The following is a 22,608-nucleotide window of genomic DNA, read 5'->3' as shown; positions in this document are numbered from 1 at the left end:
TGCAGTCTATCACACGACAGATATTCTGAGACTTATCAAGGAAGGGCGTTCTCACACGTGCTACAGAAGGAGGAGCTCCGAGGGCATTCTGCTCAGTGAACCAAGCCAGACACGGAAGGACAAGTACTGTACGATTTCACTCACCCGAGGCACCTAAAGGTGTCAGGTTCATAGAGAAAGCAGGACGGCGCTTGCCAGAGACTGGGGCAGAGGGGTAGGGAGTTAAGTGGGACAGAGGCTTGCTCTTGCAACATCAAGAGAGTTCTGGAGATGGATACACAGCAACATGAGTGGGCTTAATGCCACCAGGCTGTGCACTTGGAAAAGGATGAGATGGTGACATTTACAGTAGATGTATTTCACCACGATAAAAGAATTGGGGAGGGGGGAGGCACTAGAAATAGAAGAATAAGCTCTCCGAAGCAGCCCTGGGGCCCTGGGAAGAAGACCAGCTCGGAAGCTGAATTGCCTGGCGTCCAACTGGCTGAGGAAGCAGGCGGGTGGTGCCTGACTTCCGGAGCCCACCTGCTCCACCCATCCCCTCCCTCATCCCAGGTGAGGTGATGCACGGGGTGGACCCGGAGCTCAGAAGGTCTCGCTCAGCAGGATGGAGCTTGTTACTGTTGCACCATCATCATGGGGTTAAATGACTTTTTCTTTTTTTTTTACACTTGTATTTTCAAAAATTTTCTCAACAGGTATTTCTTTTAAAATCAGCGAAAAGATGTAAGTCACATAAAAACAGGGAGAGTCACCATAAACAAAGAGAAAAGACAAGTCATGGATCAGGAGGAGATATTTACAACGACCACCCAACAAAGAAGTGGGGCCCTTTTAGGCACTTCCCAGAGGAGGGAGCCTGGGTGGCTGATAACATTTGAAAGTGTCGGCAGAAAATAAATCTGGATAATACCAAGGGCTCCAGGATATGGCACGTGGGGAGCTCTCCCGCAGGGCCGGCCGGAATACACGCTGATCGCTGCAGCCACTGTGGGGGTGTCTGTGGAGCTGAACCTGTGCCGTCCCGCCCCCTCCCCGACCCAGTCGGTCTCCGTGGAGTGACCCTGAGTGTGCGAAGGACACAGTCACAGAAGGCTGACTGTGCAAACGGCAAACCACCTGCCCGCTGTGAGCAGCAGGACAACTGAATGGGGTTTGCTCGTTCAGCAGAATGTATCCACGTCTCCCTTCACTGGCTAGTTCTACAGCAGCTTCAGTGGGTGAACTGAAGCCAGTGTAACGACATGAATAAATCTTAAATTCCTGATAGTACAGCAAGAAAACCTAAAGCTCTGAAGAGTTTGATATAATGTCATACATATATATAGTTTTAAAACAGAAAACACAATAGTACATAGGAATGACCATCGAAATGGCAAAGACGAAAATCTTCACAGTCCCCAGAGCGTTTAGAAGCCTGGAGGCGGGAGCCAGGCTTCGGGGGTCACTAACCAGCTCTGCCACCACCTCCGGGAGTGACTGTGGCCAATGACTTGACGTCCGTGCCCCAGGGCTCGTCTATGAAATGGGATATTACTAGCATGTGCCGCCAGTGATCGCAGAAGAACTACGTGCGTATAAAGGGTTAAGAACAGTGCCTCGCCCACGTAGACTTTGCTGTTGTCATTATTACTGCATGGAGCCTCAGACCGTAAAAATGTTCATACTATCTGCTCTAGCAACCTCACTTCCAAGAGTTTATCCCACGTGAGTGACTGAGGATTTATGGACTCAGATGTTGATTGTGTACAAACGTGTGCAGTCGGAAATGACCCGAGCGTCCAGCTATGCGTGCCTGTGTGCTAAGTTGCTACAGTCATGTCCGACTCTCTGTGACCCTACGGCCTGTAGCCCGCCAGGTTCCTCTGTCCGTGGAATCCTCCAGGCAAGGAATATCCAGCTATGACAGTGTGTGTGTGTGTGTGTGTGTGTGTGTGTGGCTGGTGTGTGTGTGTGTGTGTGTGTGGCTGGTGTGTATGTGTAGCTGGTGTGTGTGTGTGGCTGGGGTGTGTGTGTGTGTGTGTGTGTGTGTTGTCAGGGCGGGGGGCGGGGGGTAGGGTTTGCAGTTAAATACATCCCAGCACAGCCTGTTGAGATTTAGCTGCCGCATTATTTTTGTATTTTTCCTATTTGTTATCTCCTCTTCCATGAAGGCAGGGACCATAGCACCGTCTGACTCAGCACAGAATGGCGACCAAAGAAATCCAAGTTCACTGAAAGTAGCCTGTGATTTCACTACTGATGTTGGCCCATTTACAGTTAGAGATGGAGGAAACAGCCTAAGAAGGAACAGTTCATGCAGCCAGAGAAGTGGTCCCAGGAATGAACAAGAGCCCTGTGGTCAGCCATCCACTCTCCTCCAGGAAGTCCCCTTAGACTTCCCCCAGGACCCTGCTACAACCATGTTGACCCCTACCCCAGGCTTGGCTGCTGCATGGCCCAGAGCCTGGAACATAGTGGGTCCCAACAAGGGTCTCCTACGTGGGTCCCAACTCCCTCAGGGCCTGACTTCTCCGGACACCAGATCATCTTCAGGGATCTATGACTCCTAGAACTTTGAAGCCTCTCCTAAACTTCTTTGAAAATCAGTAAAATAAAATAACATTTCAGTGAAGTAAAGGATACATATGTACCTTCTGACACTCAACGTAGAATCAATATCAACTTTTCATTTATAATAAGCTAATTAACTCAGGTGGTTGCCGATTTATGTGACACGGTTTTAATCAATTATCTATTTTGCCAAGACTAATTTTAGCCCTTTTCCAAAGAGAAATGCTTATGTGCTGCGGACACTCTTACCTCCTCAACGTAACTGCTGAAGTTCTGGAGAAAATATTTCCAATTTATGTAGGGGGTGAGATGAAGTCTGAGTTTTCTCAAAAAATAATGATACTGGTTATCTGTTAGCTTGTAACAGAAATCCTTAAGAACCTGTCCAAAATCTGAAGCCTTTACAAACCCAGTGTCCTCTTTATCCAATGCAGAAAATGCCTACAATTTCAAAAAAAAAAGCAGATATTACAGTCAAATATTTCAAAAATATTTTTCTTAAGTATTGCTTTTTGGAATGCAAATGAAATAAAGTGAATGGGAGTTCCCGGTAGATTCTAAATTACTAAATAAATGCCCCAGGACTGAGAGGCAGGTAGAAGGTGCGCCTGGTATAGGAGCCGATGTGTTGTTGAGGAAACTCACTTCCCTCCCTCCAACCTGGATATGAAGAGGAAGAGGGGTTAGAGAGGAACCCCAGCCTCACTGGTCTCCAGCCGAGGGGTGGAGGAACCTGCCTGAGGTCTCTTCATCATTAAACTCGAGCTCCTGAATGAATCATTCATAACTAGAGACTCAGGTGAAATTCCACTGCACTGGGATGTAGGGCAGGGGTCTCGTGATAGGAGTCTAACGTCAGAAGTGTGGCCAGGAGGAGGAGTCAGGGGACCACCCCTCCCATCCCCACCCCAGGGCTTGAACCCTGAGGCTGCTGTCCTTTGCCCACCCTTGGCCAGAGCCCACACGGCCTTCCTTCCCAGGGACACCCCACCACCGACATCTGTGCTGGAGGAGCTGCGGAAGACAGTGTCAACCCAGCAGAACAGCAGTCAAACCAAAGTGCAAACATTTGCTATAAAAAGGAAGCACGTTTCCCCCCATCTGTTGAAACAGAACTATTTGTTTCTCCTGCATTAGAAAACCTATATCAAGGTGCAGGTTAAGATCTTAGTTTCTTAGGTGAGAATTGAAGGTGCTTGCAGACGGAAACCCAAATTCCCTTGCGGTTAATTGTCACTCAGGACTAATTAGGCACCCTCATCGGTCCAGGGGGTGGCGTTATGCGTGTCACTAAATTAACCTCAAATTGCTGTCTGGCTGCGAGCTTGCGTTTGCCTGTGGCGATATGACACAGCCAGGGACGGTGGGACGTCTCTAGCGCCACGGCCCGGGAGGTAGACTTTGAACCTTGGCTGTGTTACCCACCGTAAGCCCTCAACCTCTCTGTGCCGAACGTCTTCAGTATAAAAACCGGGACTTCAGAACTCGCGCTGGTCTAAGTTTTACTGCAGCAAACCTGAAGACACATCCGTCCCAGGTACCTGCGCACAGTGGATCTCGACAGGTTGTTAAGGGGAACGACCCTCCAGATGAAGGGCGCTGACTGAGCATCCCGTCCTGAGGGCGTTAGAAGGCCCCGTGGAGCCACAAGGCTCCGTGGACCTAAGGGGTGAGCTGGGGTGTGGCTCACTGTGGCCATGGGACCCGCACTTCCCTGGGGCTGGGTGGCTTCCTCGTGCATCAGTCCAGCCTGACAAGCCACACACAGGCTGGGGGCGGGGAGGCTCAGATATGAAAGGCATGGACGGAGAAGCCTGGCAGGCTACAGTCCATGGGGTCACGAAGAGTCAGACACAACTAAGCGACTTCACTTTCACTTTTCACGTTCATGCATTGGAGAAGGAACTGGCAACCCACTCCAGTATTCTTGCCTGGAGAATCCCAGGGACAGAGGAGCCTCGTTGGCTGCCATCTATGGGGTCGCACAGAGTCGGACATGACTGAAGCGACTTAGCAGCAGCAGCAGCAGGGAGCTATAGACTCTGCACAGATATACAAGGTGTTGCTGCATCATTTCAGAAATAAGAGGCTGAATCGAGACGGGTCCCCCATGACCTGAGGAGACGCCTTATGTGTCTCTGGTCCCCTTGCTGACCCTTCTCCCCAGACACTGTCATTCCTTCCTTCCCTCCCTGCCACAAAGGCCACCCTCCCTACAGGCCACCTGCAGTCTCGTGGCCAGAGAATTTCACTCTCCTGCTTAAAACCTCGCCCCCTAAGGAGTGTTTCTCGGGAGTGAGAACCGTAGCTCCTCCCGCAGTTTCCACGGACCTCAGTCTGAGAGCCGCCCTGAGCTGGGAGAGGGCAGGGCCGCCTGCAGTGGACTTCTTTGGCCTGCAAGGTGCCTCCGACAGATCTGAAACATGTGTTGACATTGAGAAATCAGGAGGTTTCATAGCTGCTTATAAAAAATGCAAAGATCTAGCTGAGCTGGGACCATTTCTCAGCTCAGCAGCGGTCGGTCAGCGGAAGTGCTGAGCAGAAGCTGCCCTCTGGACAGGGCTGTGCCCCTGGCCTGCTGCGGCCGCCCGCAACCCCTGCGGCACTTCCTTACTCCTGGCTCCTCCGTGAGCATTGAGTCTGCAAACCTCACAAGGCGACCCCTGGGCCTGGGCAACCTGGTGTCGACAGGGTCTATAGACGGGATTCCAGCTGACCTGCAGCGAGGTCACACTAATCTGTGATCTTTAGATAGTCATTAAAAAAAAAAGACACAAAAGTGTCAGATCCTCATCGTGAATTCCTACACACAGACCATCTCTGCTGTCCGGGAGGAAGGCCACACTCACTGGCATTCCAGAATAGTCACGGGCTGGCTGGGCTGCCCCTGGCCTTTCGTCTCTCCCTCTGACCCCAGAGGCTTGGACTCAGGAGCCCAGCTTGCCTCCTGGCGCCGAGGGGGTTAAAAAGCCCAGGCCTGGGGCGGGTCCGTGGGTCTGTGTATCACAGTCACAGAGACAGCCCTGCTCCCACTGTGCTGTCTGGACCGTGCACCTGGCATTGCACGGGCAGCTCTGGATTCGCCGTCTCATCAGGCAGCAAGGCCTGCCCTCTGCACACGGCATCTCCTCTTCCCATGTCTGTTACAGGGGGCAGCTCACGTGGGGACCCTCAAGGGGGACCAGCCCCTCGCCAGGAGCATGGCCCGGGCACTGTCTTCCGAGGATGCGCCCCATGGCACTATCCCCATGTAGTCTGGGTCTTGACATACCCCACGGGGTCAAGAAATGTCAGCCTCAATGTGAGTGTACTGAGGGGACTCCCTTCTCACATTCCTGGGACTCTGGTCACAGTGAGACTTTGGCCACAGCCCTGCCCTGGGCAGCCTCTTCAAGGCCACCTTGAGATGGCATCGCCCACCCCCATGGGCCCAAGAGCCCACTCTCACCTGAGGCCTCCATCCTCTGCCCTCTTTGCCCAGAAACCCCTGCCCTCACCGCAGATCCAGCCTCTGCTGGAGGCGAGTGCTTCGGCCTCACGCAACACATGCTGGCTGTGATCATGGCAGCTTTGCATGGAGCAAAAATGGACACACACATGTGCTCACACGAACAGTCTGGTGCCGACCCACCATCGGGTTCTGATGCCCCAGGAGAGTGGAGGGAGGGGGAGGGGCCCAGGAGGAGGGGCCAGTTTGCGAGGTGGTGTTCAGGAGCTGGCATGGTGCCAGGGCTTCGGTCCCCTCAGTAAAGGCGCGTGTGGCCTGCCGTACCGTTGACAAAGCCACACTGGAGGCGGCGATGACTCCCTGGATGTTCTTCAGAACCTCCTCTGGACTTAGGGCTGCAAAATTGATCGGCACGCTCTCCTCTTTCTCCTGGGACTGAGGTCTTGTCGGCTTGTTGTTCTCCACCGCTCGCAAGAAGTCAAGGTAATTGATGGAGTTATTGTGCCAGGCGATTCCCCAACTTGTCCCCAAAGAAAGAACACAATATATTAGTTAAAAACGCTATCACTTACTCAATCAACAAACACCTGCTGAGCACAAAACAGTGCGGGGGACACGGATAAAGAGAGGCGCCCTTTCCTGGCCGGGAGGTGCTGCACATGGGCCAGCTATGCTGTTATACGAGGGCTCAGGGGAGGGCTATGACAGAGGTGGGGCTGCAGACCGTGCAGCGCTGGCGCTCTGAGTCTTGAAGGCTGGACAGTCGGGCTCACAGGGTTTGAAGAGCAGAGGGTGGGGGAGGAGGACTGGCTGGAGGAATCCGGCCCTGTGATGGGGGCGGATGCAGGAGCCTCAGCACAGACGTGACATGTGCGGAGACGTGATCTGGGGAGATGCGTCTGATGGTGATGGCACAGCCGGGATGGAGGCAGGACTCGAGTGGTGGGGGCCGGGGCTGTGTTCCTCGAGACCTTAGCTGACCAGGGCCCTCTCACTGAGAAATGGTAAGGACTCTGAAATCAGGGAAATACGTCAGAGCCAGTGACGAGGAAAAGACGGGCTGAGTAAAATAGATGTTAAATTCTTTTTCAAAGAGTGGTTGAAACTATGTTGGCAAGCTGAGAGCACCCAAAACATCTTTTTTTTTTTTTTTTTTTCACAAAACCTACACAGCTTAGTATTTTCTCAAACAGCAATTCCCTGGTGGTCCAGTGGTTCAGAATCCACCTTACACGGCAGGAGATGCAGGTTCGATCCCTGGTTGGGGAACGAAGACCCCATGTGCTGCAGGGCAACTAAGCCCACACGCCACAACTGGAGAGTCTGAGTACTGCACCGAAGGAGATCACGTGGCCCAACTGAGACGCGACGCGGCAGATAAATAAGTAAACATGTTTTAAGAAGACATTCCATCTGGGTGTGCGTCTCAACAAGGACATCCACACGGAAAAAAGAGGCTCCTGCACTCCACTCCAACACACAGAAAAATACCTTCAATTCTAAAAGAAGACTCTGCAAGAGCAAATCCAAGTTTCCTGAGACTATAGAGCTTATTTATTAAAGATGTAAAATAACGCAAAACACAGCTTGATGGCACTCAAAGTTCACGTTTCTGTAACAGATTCCCTGGGGATCACTGGCATCTTAACCCCTATGCGCGCCTTCGCAAGATGGAGTGTGTGTCAAAGAATAGCTCGGAATGCCAGCAAGCGGAGAGGAAGGTTTCCAGAGACTGGAATAGCAGCTTCTAAAGAGAAGGAGCCAAGAGCCGTGTTTCTCCAACCGCAGCTGCAGAGCTGCTTTCCACGGCCCCGCGTCTCTGGCTTGCGCGCCGAGATGCCGAGGAAGAGGATAATCAGCTCCGTTTCATCGGCGGGGTAAATTGCCAACTTGGTGTTAAAATTTAGTAATAAAATCAAATGCATATGCTAATCTCAGTATTATTTAGAAAAGTCTATTTTGGATCTAGAAAAGAATAATCTACATATAATTATAAATAACAGAGATGTTTATCATCAAGAGGTCTTTGAGAAGAAACAAGCAACTGAGCGATGGATCCTTATTAAGGTTTCAACTCGTAAAAAAGTTGATCACCCCATTGACAGGTGGACTACAGAAATTCCACAGCCCTTGTGGTGTTTACGAAAGTATCAGGCCTGACTACGTTTTAACAAGAGTCTCTTGTAATCATTTAGTTGATTATTTATCTGGTGCTATTTTTCGTGATTTATTCACTGAATGCATTTGAATTCATGTTCAGCTGGAAATAGATTTAGTGAGAGGAGACCCTATTTAAGGAAGAAGAGGATACAGGCATTTGAGGATGAAATGGTCCTTCTTTTCTCTATGCAAACACACACACACATCCACACTCATACACTTACGTGCACAGACATATACATACATGTACACATATAGGCAATAGAACACTATCCTTTAAAATTTTAAGGGAAAATGACTTGCTCTCTAGGAGTCTATGTTCTAGCAAGCTAACAATCTGTGCAAAGGAAAACAAAAAACACTTTCAGACAAAGAACTGAGAAAATTGTTTTCCTGTCCCCCCTTTTCTTAGGAAATTACTCCAGGAAATACTCCAGCAAAATAAGAATGCAAATTCAGAGATAAAAAGATGTGGGCTTAAGCAACAGGGGCTCCAACCCTGGACAGTCCGGGAGGCTCTTGGTGGGGACCTGGAAGCAGGACGCAAGGAGCCAGGCTCTCGGGTGGAGGGAGCCCAGGGGAAATTGGAGGCAAGAGAAAGTTAGGGCAGACGCTGGGGGAGCTGAAGGCTGACGATGTTCAACTCCAAACACTGAACCCCACTTTAGGAAACAGCGATAGTTAAAGAAAACACCTGTTCTCTTTGTTCTAGGAAGTAGTTTACAGCAGAGTTTACAGCATTTCATAGTTATGACACTGTACATATTCATTTACAGCCTTTCCGCAAATGGCTTAAGAAACATGCACGGTGTCCCTAGGTTTGCCGACGATGAGGTGGGCACGGAGGCCCAGGGGTAGACCCACTGAGAAGAAAGTTAATTTTCATTCATTACTTGGACACTGAATACTATGAATTATGAATATGTACATAGTCATAATTATGAAATGCTGTTTAATGGCATTTGAGTTTTATAATCAACCTGTGAATCAAGCAGAGAGGATCTGGTTGGGTTTGCAGGCCATGTAAAAGTTAACTATCTTTTGCAAAAAAAATATCGTAGCCGACAAAAGGTGGGACATGGAGAGAAAAGGTGACAGGAAGGGGGTAGCGGGGCTCTGTGCCTAAGAGCTTGGAAGGGTCACTCTCATTCTTACGACAAGAAGGAAGCCCAACAGACTGAAAACCAATAGCCTTTCTTGGTCCCATCAGAAAACTGAGGTCACAGGGCAAAACATTACCTCCAAATCTGGAGAGATGGGTGAACACAGAGACTTACAGCCAAGATCTGCTTTCCTGGAACAAAGACCTTTGGAGCTGTAAGCCAGTAGGAACACATAAGTGGTAACTTGGGCAACAGTAGAAAATCAAAGACAAAGAGAAGATCTTTACAGAAGCCAGAAAGGGCGGAAATCTTGTTTATAGAGGAACAAAGATAAGAATTACATGGAGTTTCTCATCAGAAATCATGCAAGTAAGAAGATAGTGGACTGAAATATTTAAAGTGTTGACAGGAAAAAAAAATCACCACCCTAGAATACTATATTCAGTGAAACTTATCTTTCAAAAGTGAAGGAGAAATAAATACCTTCTCTGACAAACAATCACTGAGGGGATTCATCACAGCCACCCTGGCCGTCAAAAACGCTAAAACGCGTTAGCGTTGTCTTCTGAGAGAAGAAAATCAAAGAGCCAGAAACATGGATCTACCTGAAGGAAGAAAGAGCATGGGAGAAGGAATAAATGAAGGTAAAATGATATCTTTGAGGGACTTCCAGGCTGCCAGTGGCTAAGACTTCATGCTCCCAATGCCAGGGGCCCAGGTTCAACTCCTGGTCAGGAAACTGTATCTCACATGTGGCAACTAAAGCTCTAGCATGTCAAAATGAAGATAGAAGATCCCAAGTACCACAACGAGGACCCAGCACAGCCAGATAAATAAATAAATATTCTAAAAATAATAATATCTTTTATCTTTCTTATTCTTAGTTGGTCTAATAAACCACTGTTTGCTCAACGTTACAGTAACAATGTACTGGGTGATTATAGCAAACGGACAGGTGAGGTGGATACAGCAGTTATAAGGCAGAGGTCCCTAACCTTTTTGGCACCAGGGGCCAGTTTTGTGGAAGACAATTTTTCCACTGATGATGGGGGGCGGGGATGGTTCAGGAGGTAATGTGAGTGATGTGGAGCGGCAAGTGAAGCTTTGCTAGCTCGCCCACCGCTCAACTCCTGCTGTGCAATGTGGACCAGTACCAGTCTGTGGCCAGGGATTGTGGACCCCTAAGGAACAGGAGACAGGACTTGGGAACACTTACTCTGTAATAAGGTACCTGCACCTTCTGTGAAGTAGTAGCGTGTTACTTGACATGGGACTTAGGCTACTTGTCCACTTGGACTGCAAATTCTAGAGCAACTGCTCACATTTTTTTTTAGTGGGAAGAGAGGGAATGCTAATATTCTCACATCACAAAGAGAGGAACGTGAGATCCAGGTGCTCAGTCACAGACCTGCCAACCTGCACAGCTATGGGCTGTGGCAAGTTAGAAACTGCATGTGGAAGCAGTTTGAGGAGGGGCAAGCAAATGAACTGTTTTGATTCAAAATTACAAGAGGATAAGGCTTGCAGTTCAAGTGGCCCCAAAGCACATAACTAGTTCACTTCCTCCTAAAGTGACAGAAGAAGGAGTTTTTAAAAGGTGTCAAACAGTGGTTCTCAGGATGCTCTGATTCAGCAGTGTAAGCATCACTCAGGACCTTGTTAGGAATGCAGATTCCCAGGGCCCAGGCTAAGTCAGAGAGCCTGAGGGAGGGGCCCAGCAAGCTGGGTTTCAGATGAACAAAAATAACTTTAGTATTAATGTATACCAAATATTGCATGGAACACACACACACACACACACACACACAAAAACTGTTTATCTGAAATTTACATTTAACATAGCATGTTATGTCTTACCTTAGTCCCTGGGAAATCTGACGAGCCCAAAAGAAAAGTTTTAAACATTCTGACATTGGGAGGCTTCCAAGGAAACTACCTGCCAGATTACCCTGCCAAAGTAGTTCAACCAAAGTTGACTAGCTCTACCTATCTGTGCAGAACTTTTAATCTGCTTCTTAGTATCTCACTCTTATTTGGGGCATATTTTTGAGGAAAATGTCTAACATGGAAGATGGGAGGAAAAAGCAACACTGAGGAGAGAAGCAACATTTCTCAAGTGAAGAAAACTTAAAAAAAAATCTATTGTTAATGGTTTCAGAGGAATGAACTAGTATATCCATGAAACAAGAACAGGATACTATAGAAAAGGAATATTCTGAGAATTAAAAACATGCACTGGTAATTAACAATATGAAAAGTATTTTTAGCAGGGATAAAAATCTCAAAAGAAGGGTTGCAAACTAAAACTGAGAAAATCTCCCAGAAGGTGGAGCAAGAAGGAAAAGGGATGGAGGACAGGAAAGGTTTAAAATACTGGGAGACACTTCAAGTGGCTCACTAGTCAATAACAGTAGGAGGCTCAGAAAGAAACAAAAAGGAGAGGAGCTCGTTAATGAAACAAATCAAGAAAGTTTCTGAGAGTTGAGGAACGTGAAAAGGGACATCTGAGAAGATGAAGCTGACAGATTAGCTGAGGTTGTCTGAACACACTAGAAAGAGATTTCACAAATGGGAGAGAACTGGGGTTTAATTAATGATAAGAAGTACATAGAAACGAAGCAAACAAAAAATAACGATTAACTCCAGGGAAAACAAATGCTACACAGGAAAAGAAAAGTGATCATTCCGTCACAGTAATATAAACCCCGAACACTCAGCTACAGCACACGGTGACACGGCAGACGGGGAGCCCGTGCAGGTGACACGGCACACGGGGAGCCCGTGGAGGTGACACGGCACACGGGGAGCCCGTGGAGGTGACACGGCACACGGGGAGCCCGTGGAGGTGACACGGCCAACGGGGAGCCCGTGGAGGTGACACGGCACACGGGGAGCCCGTGGAGGTGACACGGTACACGGGGAGCCCGTGCAGGTGACACGGCAAACGGGGAGCCCGTGCAGGTAAACGTGCGTGGGTTTCCATGGGGTCGGGGAGGCTGGCGGTGGTGAGGGGGTTGGCGGTTATGCGATGGGTGAAAAAGAGTTAAACCCACATTTTCCTGATAGGAAGCCGATAGACACTGCCTTAAAAGTGAAAAATCAATAAGTAGCTATTTAAGTTTGTCACTTATGACTATTAACTTAAGTACCAAAAATAGGCATTTAAAGCATTGGAAGTTATTGACTCTAGGGAGGAGAAGGTGGGGGTGGGGGACATCAGGGCAGAGGGCTGCTGTTTCTAATAAGCCTTGCAGGATGACTTGACTCCTGCCCAAGTGTATGAATAACGTGGGTGAAAGAAAAATAATGTGAAAAAATGATGATTGTGCTGCTGGACACACCTGCAGGAAAATTATGTATTTGTCAAGTTGCTTTCTTTTTTCTTTGGGTTGACTCAAACCCAATAGAACATAGCCCGACCAGAGGATTATTAGAAGGCTCATTCTTTTTGTTTTTTAACTGAGTCACATTGGCTTATAAATGTTCTGGGAGTACAACATTATAGTTTTACTTCTGAACACAGGTTGAAACTCAATTTTTGGTGGCATGGGGGTTACTTCAATGCCGAAAGGCTGTTTGAGTGAACAGGGAAGGAAAAATTCATGAAAGCGACATGACCAGCCTGATTTTCAGTGCTGTGAGAACCATAGGTAACTTGCTCAAAGGAAACCTGTTTAGAAGATCGATCAGCTCCTCTTCCTTCAGAGAACAGCCACACTCCTGCAGCAGCCTCCGCAGCCTGCCCAAGGATATGTAGCCAGTTCTGGATTTATCTAGTTTGGCGAGTGCTTTGCTGATATCTTGATCGTGGTCCTTAAGTTTATCCCTGAAAGAGAATGCATTTGAGACACACACACTCCAGCAGGGAAAACCAATAATTTCTTTGGAGCAAGAGCTCCACGATCATTCTAATGCGATGATCTGATGATTCATCTACCAGCTATTGTTGAAGATGCTTTGCAGCCTTGGTATAATACATACATTGAAAGGTACTCGGGAAAAAAAATCATCATTATCATTTTATTATTATTATTATCAGCAAAACTATGTTAGAGAAATTACAACCTCGGCTTTTTACTAGAATGAGTACTTTAAAAATGGAGCGAAGCATTTAAAAATACAGTGATATCACAGACATGGGAAATACACCTCCATTCTCCCTGACGAAGCCTTGGTGGGTGCCTGTCACATGCCAGGTACTGCTCTGGGTGTCAGAGCGGCCACCCTAGCAGAATTTCCGTTCCAGGTGGGGCAAGACCGATGATAAACAGAAGACACCAGTGGCCTGCACGATGGGTCAGTGGGACAGCTGAGTGCCGGTGAGCAGGGCGAGGAATGTCCACAGTGGGCCGGGCTGCAACCCCCAGTAGCGGGTGCCGGTGGGCCTCACTGGGGAGGCAACACTTGAGCAGAGATGGCAGCTGAAGGACTCAGCTGGGATTTAGCCCCCTGCAGACCTCTCTGGGCCCAGGGATAGCCAGTGCCAAGGCCCTGAAGCAGCAGCGGGACCAAGGACGGCGAAGAGCCTGGGTCCCGTCGGTGAGCGTTGAGGGGGCAGGGGTCCAGGACCCCTGTCTGCTGCCAGGTCCTTCGCTGTGAAGAAACGCAGCCATCGTTTGCGTGCGTCAGTTGGCAAGCCAGGACCTGTGCTGCCTTCATGTCCCATCTCCCATTCTTTCCTCTTGCCAAGGGAGGCGGGTAACTGTCATCCCATGTTATAGGAAGGGGACAGCGTCCGCCCATGCGGACTCTGGGCTGGCCAGTGGTCCCTCGCAGGGACACAGGGACGACGTCTAGCTGTAGCTCCTGCTTTAGTTAGAGCACTGATTTCCTTGGGAATGTGTTCAAGTTTCTGATTCAGTCTTTCAGGAAATTTCTTCCCAGACTTAACAGAAATTATCGGTAAGGGAATAAAAACATGTGGATGTCTTTGAGAATGAGCAGTCTTGCTCCGAACCTATGGGGCATGGAGTTTATTTTATAACTTCGGCTTATCTATGTCTCCAGAACGCTCTTCCTACCACACTGAACACTGTGCCTATCTGACTCCAGCTCGGCTGTGAGGTTCTTAGTCGGGGAAAAGAAAAAGCCAGAAACTCCAAACTCGAAATCTTCGCTGGTACTTGTCTACCACCTGAGATACGTATTGCGGATTGTTCCTGTTGTCAGACACTAGGCTGGGCATGCCAGGCTTCTCTGTCCTCTGCTATTTCTTGGAGTTTTCTCCATTGAGAAAACCGTCCACTGAATCGGTGATGCTATCTAACCAGCTCATCCTCTGCCACTCTTTTCTCCTTTTGCCTTCTCCTTTGTGGATACATACCCACAAATAGGTTCCTTGAGTGTGCCTGGGAAAAACATTATCCATAGCAACAAAAAAGTCAGAAGTCAGGAGAGGAAAGTCTGAGAGTATATTGGGGTGGGGGAGGCAAGGACGCCGAGGCCGTGCGGGTCACGGTCTCCCTTCCCCACTGGCTCCCGGTTCTGAGTTGGCCGATGTGTGCCTCCAAGAAGCTGACACGAATGAGCTGCGCTAACTGTCTGGGTATGTGTCTCGAGAGAGGCAACTGCCTGGATTCCCGCACAGGTGTACTCTGAATTCAGTCCCATGTTACAGACTGGTTACTCCCCATCACAACTATTACATTACACTTAATCCTTCAAAAAGGGAAGCAAATGAAGGTATAAAAAAAAAATCAGAACTTTTTTTGAGATACATATTTTTAGAGAATTGAGGCGTTGAGCCTTTCTTGGACTGGTTTCCAGGCAATAATCACCTCCCTTGCAGAGTAAGAGTGAGTGAGGATTCGGGCCTGGGATCCAGCCAGCTGCCCAGCAGAACCCGTGGCAGCCGACGCAGCGTCTGGGCCCTAGTCTGGACGCGAGACGGGAGCCCTACAAGGGTGGGGCCACAGAGCGCCCCGCCCTGCGGCCAGGCCGGCACGGTGGGAAGAATCCTGGGTGACCCAGCAGGTTTTGCTCCTGAGCCTCTCAGTTCACATCTCAGAACAGCCAACTGTGCTCTGTGGCTGGTTTACTGATGCTGCCCTGACCCTGAATCTTCAACTCAGACTTGGGCCCCAAAAGAGCAAGGCCTGGAAAATAAATACAGGCTTGAGAAAGGACTCTTCTGAATCTTAAAAATGTATTCAGGCCACTTTAAACAAAATCGATTCACTTAAATTTAAGAAGCACACGTGAAATTCCGTGGCTCAGATGGTAAAGCGTCTGCCTACAATGTGGGAGACCCGGGTTTAATCCCTGGGTCGGGAAGATCTCCTGGAGAAGGAAATGGCAACCCACTCCAGTATTCTTGACTGGAGAATTCCATGGATGGAGAAGTCTGGTAGGCTACAGTCCATGGGGTCGCAAAGAGTCAGACACGACTGAGCGACTTCACTTTGATGAGCACGACTCCTGTTTGTGAATCTTATCAGGGTTCGGCATAAAGGAGGAGGCTGACAGTCCGGGAAACGTTGCCTCCCGAAGGGTTCTCTGGAAGACCCACTGACACCGAAACTGAAAAGCGGGCTAACCTGAAGGGCAAAGCGACGTGAAACCTCACAGTGTGACTCCTTGAGAACAGGGGCCGGTCCTGAGTTTTTATGGCCCAGGCTTGTGTTCCTGGGTAGGAGAGCATGACGGTGGCAGGGCACTGGCCGAGCATGCGTCGGTTCGCCGAGCTTGGTGCTGTGAAGATGTGAGGGGCATCGTCCACTGGCTCCCAGCGCTCCCAGCCACAGACCACACGCACCAGTAAACAGGAGCGGGAAGAGAACGTGTGTGGGCATCGCCAAGGACGCGCGGTTCCTCTCCGAGCCTCATTACTCACAAGCGGTAGGAGGGGAGGGAAGGGGACACACGCGTGGGTAATGAGGCCAGCCCTGCCTGGGAAAGATAAATCCCACTTTTTCATTCGTTTTATGGGATATGTGATTTATGACAATCTTGTGCATATTTTTACTTGAAATTTCAACAACTCAATTCTCTGCTTCTGGGCTTTATAACTTAGCAACTTGGACATAATTCAGGGGTGTGTTCAACAGGCCTTTCTCTTAAACCCCATTCAGCCATCACATCCCGTCTCTGTGGCCTTGGAGTGCTTCTCTCCTCCAGGGGATTCTTTAGCTCATTCACTCATTCAGAGATGGTGCGGACAGAGAGCTGACCGGACAGATGGGAGGTGGACAGAAACACAGATGAGAGTGCCGTGGAGCGGCCCAGGACGGGGACGGATGCAGAGTCTGTCTCGTCTCACGTCATGTCGAATGCGGCAACACTCTCTCCTGTGTTTAATTTTTTGTTGCTGCATAATCGACATATAACATCGAGTCGGTCTCAGGTGTACATGGTAATGACTTGGCGTCTGTACACACTGTGACGTGGTCGCCAGGACAAGTGTAGATGCTGTTCGTCACCAGCCAACAGATGAGAACTTTCGAAGATTTACTTTTGGTGACTTTCAAATACACGGCACAGTACTACTCACTACGGTCACCTCACCGTGCTCACGCCCCCAGGACTCATCCTACCGTCACTGCTGTGCTTTGGGACCCCTTCACCTGCTCTGACACGCCCCCACCTCTGGCAACAGCCAATCTATCTTCTGGATCCACGAGCTTGCTTTTGTTGCTGTCGTTTTCAGATTCCACGTACGAGTGAGACCACCCATTTCTGTCTTCCTTTGACTGATCTATTTCATCTGGCATAATGCCCTCAAGATCCATCCATGAGAGCACAACTGGCGAGACCTCATTCTTTTTTATGGCTGAATGATATTCCATTGTGTGTGTAGATACATATTTACACACACACACACACACACACACACACATTTTCTTTATCCATTCTTTAAAAATTTTAAAATATGGCCTTAGTGACTAGTTTTAAACCTTGAAAAAAGCCATGCACAGTCCCACCATCCAAACACAACATGATGCCTTCTGCACAGCATCTTCTGGTCCTCGTGGGCAGGCATGTATGTTTGGTGTGGTTACCATCAAGGCACACAGACTGTTTAAAATTTCATTGCCCACCAGTCTTCCATCACAAACACTCCCACAGGCCCCATGGTGATGACTATAACTGGCACACACCACCTCACGTTCCTTGGAGCCGTGTTCTCTACAAGCCCGGGTATTCATCTGCGATGGGCAGGTGTCTACTTTGTTGCTGCTTTGAAGACACTGCAAGTCATACCTTGTACCTGCTGAACTCCTCTGAATTATTTCTGTGGGATAAATCCTCCAAGGTTGAACTGCTGGGTTTAAGAACGTGTCCTTTCATGCACTCACTGGACAAATCCCCACTGAGTGCCTGCTAGGTGCCGAGCACTGTTCTAAACTAAGGGGAGACAGGCATGGCCTCCTGGAACCTGCATTCTAGTTGCCCAGGGGAGGGGCCGGGTGTGTATGTTAGTACAGACCTAAAAGCTTCAGTTCTCAAGTTCAGTTCAGTCGCTTAGTCGTGTCTGACTCTTTGCAACCTCATGAACCGCAGCACGCCAGGCCTCCCTGATCATCACCAACTCCCGGAGTCCACCCAAACCCATGTCCATGGAGTCGATGATGCCATCCAACCATCTCATCCTCTGTTGTTCCCTTCTCCTCCTGCCCTCAATCTTTCCCAGCATCAGGGTCTTTTCCAATGAGTCAGCTCTTCACATCAGGTGGCCAAAGTGTTGGAGTTTCAGCCTCAACATCAGTCCTTCCAATGAACACCCAGGACTGATCTCCTTTAGGATGGACTGGTTGGATCTCCTTGCAGTCCAAGGGACTCTTAATAGTCTTGTCCAGCACCACAGTTCAAAAGCATCAATTCTTCAGTGCTCAGTCTTCTTTAGGGTCCAATTCTTATATCCATACACGATTACTGGAAACACCATAGCTTTGACTATACAGACATTTGTTGGCAAAGCGATATCTGCTTTTTAATACACTGTCTAGGTTTGTCATAGCTTTTCTTTCAAGGAGCAAGCATCTTTTAATTTCCTGGCTGCAGTCACTGTCCAAAGCGATTTTAGAGCCCAAGAAAATAAAGTCTGTCACTGTTTCCACGGCTCTGTGACTTAACACCAGTTTCTAGAATCTACAGGGGCTTCATAGGTGGCTCAGTGGTAAAGAATTTGTCTGCCAATACAGGAGACGCTGGTTCCATCCTTGGGTCAGGAAGATCCCCTGAGAAGGAAATGGCAATCCACTGCAGTATTCTTGCCTGGGAAATTCCATGGACGGAGGAGCCTGGTGGCCTACTGTCCATGGGGTCACAAAAGAGCCGGACACGACTGAGCATGCACACATACTAGAATCTACAGCAGTGAACGAGTGTGATAACTTCTCGGCGGCGCTGCCAGCACCAGGGGGGACAGCCTCAGAACAGCCAGGGTCAGTGTAGAACAGACACTGGCCCCTGGAGAGGTGCTCACCGACTCACCTGGCTGGCATGGCCTTCTCTGTGCTCTGCTGCAGCTCCTTCAGCTCTTCTTGCACCTGCTGAGGCTTCGTGAAATGACCCATGAAGTTAAAGTACTCCTCCGCGTAGGGCCGGTGAATATCTGCTGAGTAGTTAATCCCCAGTTTCTGCAAAAATTCTTGGTAAGTGATGTGCCCTCTTCCCTCACTGTCGTACCTTTAAAGACAAACACAAAACTCTCAGCTGTGGCCGCCGAGGGGGCATGCTCAGGGCTTTAACCCTGTCTACACTCCATCTGCCTGGTTCCTCACACCCTAGGTTCCTGCATTACTGGCCTCCCTGAGGGAGTCAGACGTGCTGGAGCCCAGGGCTCACCAAGGCCTGATCTGAATCTGTTTTTAACAAGATCCCCAGGCCATCCATATGCTCATCAATATTCCATCGAAACCCACCGCTCCAGTCAACAGGAGGATCACCTCATACGAGGTGGTCTTGGTTCACGCCCTGAGAGCAGCCGGATTCACCTACCAGCTTTCGGTAGAAACATGACTGTGACCATGGAAAATTAAAACGAACCCTTCCACTCATTCAAAGGTCTTTTATTGAGCACCTCCACCAAAGAAGAACTATGCTAAGGTTCAGAAGAAAAATCCAACAACAAAAAAAAACTCATATTCAGTCTTAATACTCAAATAAATGAACGCCCCTTGATTCCAGTTCCCCATTTCCTCTTTGAAGAGATGCCAATTACACACAACCAACGCGAGAGGCGAGGAAAGAAAACAAGATAAGAATTACGCTGCATACCTTTTATGCCATTTTCTATTATTGGGATTTTTCTGAATTATAATTCATTTTTTTAAAGAAAAAAGCATAATGGAGGGTTTTTATCTCCCCAACATTATTCAAACAGAATAGAAAGAATTATTTCAATAAAAAGTTTTAAGGCAAGTTTTCAATTTTCTTTAAAGAAAAGAAAAGCATTTATTCTTACAGATCTTGGTCTTCTTCTCTAACTGGTAAAAACAGCATTTTGTCAAGGTGATTTTTTTCCCCAGATGAACTCAGTGTTTTGAGAACCAAATATTTACATGATGTCTGGGGTGCAACGCTCCAGCCGGCTGCTGCTCAGGGCTTTGTTGGATGGAGCGTCAACGTGGCCGGCTCTCCTGTGGGAGGCAGGGCCCCTCTCTGCGTGCAGCCCACCTGACACAGTAGGACTGCAGAATCGCATGCTCCCTGGGTCCTCTGTGACCCTTTCAACTGAGTGATGACAAGGAAGATGGATTTATTTACCTGACTTTCTCGTCTCTCCAGGGGAGCGGCGGTGGGTGGAGGATGCGGGGTGAGAAGCCCCCAAGGTGGCTGCTAGCCCAAGGCCCCCGTCCACTCCCTTCTCTGCACCCGCAGGCCTGCAGACCCCACCTCCACCTCCTTCCCAGCACCCAGGCCTGTTTTCAACAGGTACTCTGTCCCAGAAGGTGAGGAGTGTTCCCTCCTGTGACTAAGAGGCAGGGAGGGAGGTGAGGTCTGACCCCAGCGAGGTCCTCCCATCACCACCTCCCCACCGTCTGCTCTTGGGTTCCTGGCCTGCTCCTGTGAGCACGGGGGTGGGGGGTTCTCACACCTGCAGGCGGAGATCAGTACTTGACTGCTGGCACTGTTACTGAGGATTTGGGAGAAACTTCCAGACCTTTCTCAATTCAGTTCAGTCGCTCAGTCGTGTCTGACTCTTTGCAACCTCATGGACTGCAACATGCCAGGCTTCCCTATCCATTACCAACTCCCGGAACTTGCTCAAACTCATGCCCATCAAATCAGTGATGCCATCCAACCATCTCATTCTCTCCTCCTCCCTTCAATCTTTCCCAGCATCAGGGTCTTTTCCAAGAAGTCAGTTCTTCCCATCAGGTGGCCAAAGTATTGGAGCTTCAGCCTTCAGCATCAGTCCTTCCAATGAATATTCAGGACTGATTTCCTTTAGGATGGACTGGTTGGATCTCCTTGCAGTCCAAGGGACTCTCAAGAGTCTTCTCCAACACCACAGTTCGAAAGCATCAGTTCTTCAGTGCTCAGCTCTCTTTATGGTCCAACTCTCACATCCGTACATGGCTACTGGGAAAACCATAGCTTTGACTAGACAGACCTTTGTTAGCAAAGTAATATCTCTGCTTTTTAATATGATGTCTAGGTTGGTCATAGCTTTTCTTCCAAGGAGCGAGCATCTTTTAATTTCGCGGCTGTAGTCACCATTTGCAGTGATTTTTGGAGCCCAAGAAAATAAAATCTATCACTGTTTCCATTGTTACCCCATCTATTTGCCATGAAGTGATGGGACCAGATGCCATGATCTTAGTTTTCTGAATGCTGAGTTTTAAGCCAACTTTTTCACTCTCCTCTTTCACTTTTGTCAAGAGGCTCTTTAGTTCTTCTTTGCTTTCTGCCATAAGGGTGGTGTCATCTGCATATCTGAGGTTATTGATATTTCTCCCAGCAATCTTGATTCCAGCTTGTGCTTCATCCAGCCCAGCGTTTCTCATGATGTACTCTGCATATAAGTTAAACAAGCAGGGTGATAATGTACAGCCATGACGTACTCCTTTCCTGATTTGGAACCAGTCTGTTGTTCCATGTCCCGTTCTAACTGTTGCTTCTTGACCTGCATACAGATTTCTCAGGAGGAAGGTCAGGTGGTCTGGTATTCCCATTTCTTTAAGAATTTTCCACAGTGTGTTGTAATCCACACAATCAAAGGCTTTGGCGTAGTGGCATCTGTTATTAGTACAGCCTTAGGGCTTGCAACCCTCCCAAAATACCATTCTACCTTTATTCAATGAGTTTTCTAAAATAGAACGAAGTGACCCACCCACCAGAGGCGGCCCGTGGGGGCTCTGACTCCTGGGGCTTGTGTGTGCATGTTTAGTCACTCAGTCGTGTCAGACTCCTTGAGACTCCACGGACTGCAGCCCAGCAGGCTCCTCTGTCCGTGGGATTTCCCAGGCAGGAACACTGGAGTGGGTTGCCATTTCTTACTCCAGAAGATCTTCCCGACCCAGGGATTGAACACGCGTCTCTTGCATTGACAGGCGGATCTTTACCACTAGTTCCCCCCCGGGAAGCCACACCACTGTACCTGGCTTTCTATTCCAGGTGGCAGGAAGGGCTGGTGCCGCTAGCAAACGGCTCCCCCTACTGCTGGTGATGAGGCTCCATCAGGGCGCCTGGGAGGGGGAGGGGCTGCCATTTCTCAACCATTTCTCACGACCCCTGGGCCGTGGTCCTGCCCTGAGCTTCACCACATCTCTGCCAGCCTCGTGCCACCAGATGCAGCTATGACTCACTCTAGAAAGACACCCCTGGAAGAAAGCTCCCCGAGGGCTCCCCACCCCAGGGGGAGGGCTCCTGAGAGAAGGTGCACAGACGACCCGCCCGACAAGAAAGCCCCGGCCAGCAGGGCACCCGTCTGGAACCTCTCTTTCTCTGGTCCTAAGGTCAAAGGACTACATCTCCACCTCCCGTGGGTCCCTCCAGGCCGTGATGAGGACCAGGGGCCGAGGTGCATGGAGAACCGGGACCAGGGCCACCCAAAGGCTCAAGCACGCCCTGCCTCCACCTCCCCCTCCAGTCTGTGTCTCCCCTCCCGGCTCGCTGGAAAGCTTCCTGAGGAACGTGCCTTGTTTTATCTTGATGGGCAAACACAGCTCCCAGCAGCCCACCCTGCAAAGGCTGAGCGAGTGAACGTGAAGCGTGCGTGTCCCTAAGGAAGGCCTGCCATCCCCGAGGGGAATACTCGCGGGATTCCCAGCCACAAACTCTAAATCGTGACACTTGGACTGAATGAAAAGACACTTCTTAATTACTTCATTGATAAAGATCATACACATTCTCTCCGCATCTCCAAGGAACAGAAGACCAGATTGCACAACTGCAACT

At 49.2% G+C, this 22,608-nt stretch overlaps 1 protein-coding gene across 4 annotated transcripts in view; it reads right to left on the bottom strand.

Annotated features, from left to right (window-relative positions):
* Positions 1-22,608, bottom strand: part of EFCAB6 (EF-hand calcium binding domain 6) — a 252,473-nt gene that overhangs the window by 36,373 nt on the left and 193,492 nt on the right. For 3 of the 4 annotated variants that reach the window (XM_070371471.1, XM_070371470.1, XM_070371473.1), the window contains 4 exons: positions 18,697-18,891; positions 12,935-13,090; positions 6,326-6,521; positions 2,803-2,994 (listed from right to left, as the gene is read on the bottom strand). In XM_070371471.1, coding sequence (XP_070227572.1) covers positions 2,803-2,994; positions 6,326-6,521; positions 12,935-13,090; positions 18,697-18,891 — 739 coding nt within the window. The remainder of the gene's footprint in view (positions 1-2,802; positions 2,995-6,325; positions 6,522-12,934; positions 13,091-18,696; positions 18,892-22,608) is intronic. The other variant, XM_070371472.1, reaches the window with a different exon arrangement.

The sequence above is a fragment of the Bos mutus genome, chromosome 5, assembly GCF_027580195.1.
Source record: "Bos mutus isolate GX-2022 chromosome 5, NWIPB_WYAK_1.1, whole genome shotgun sequence".
Classification (NCBI taxonomy): domain Eukaryota; kingdom Metazoa; phylum Chordata; class Mammalia; order Artiodactyla; family Bovidae; genus Bos; species Bos mutus.
The sequence above is the reverse complement of the archived record's forward strand: the minus strand, read 5'-3'. Positions and strand labels throughout refer to the sequence as shown.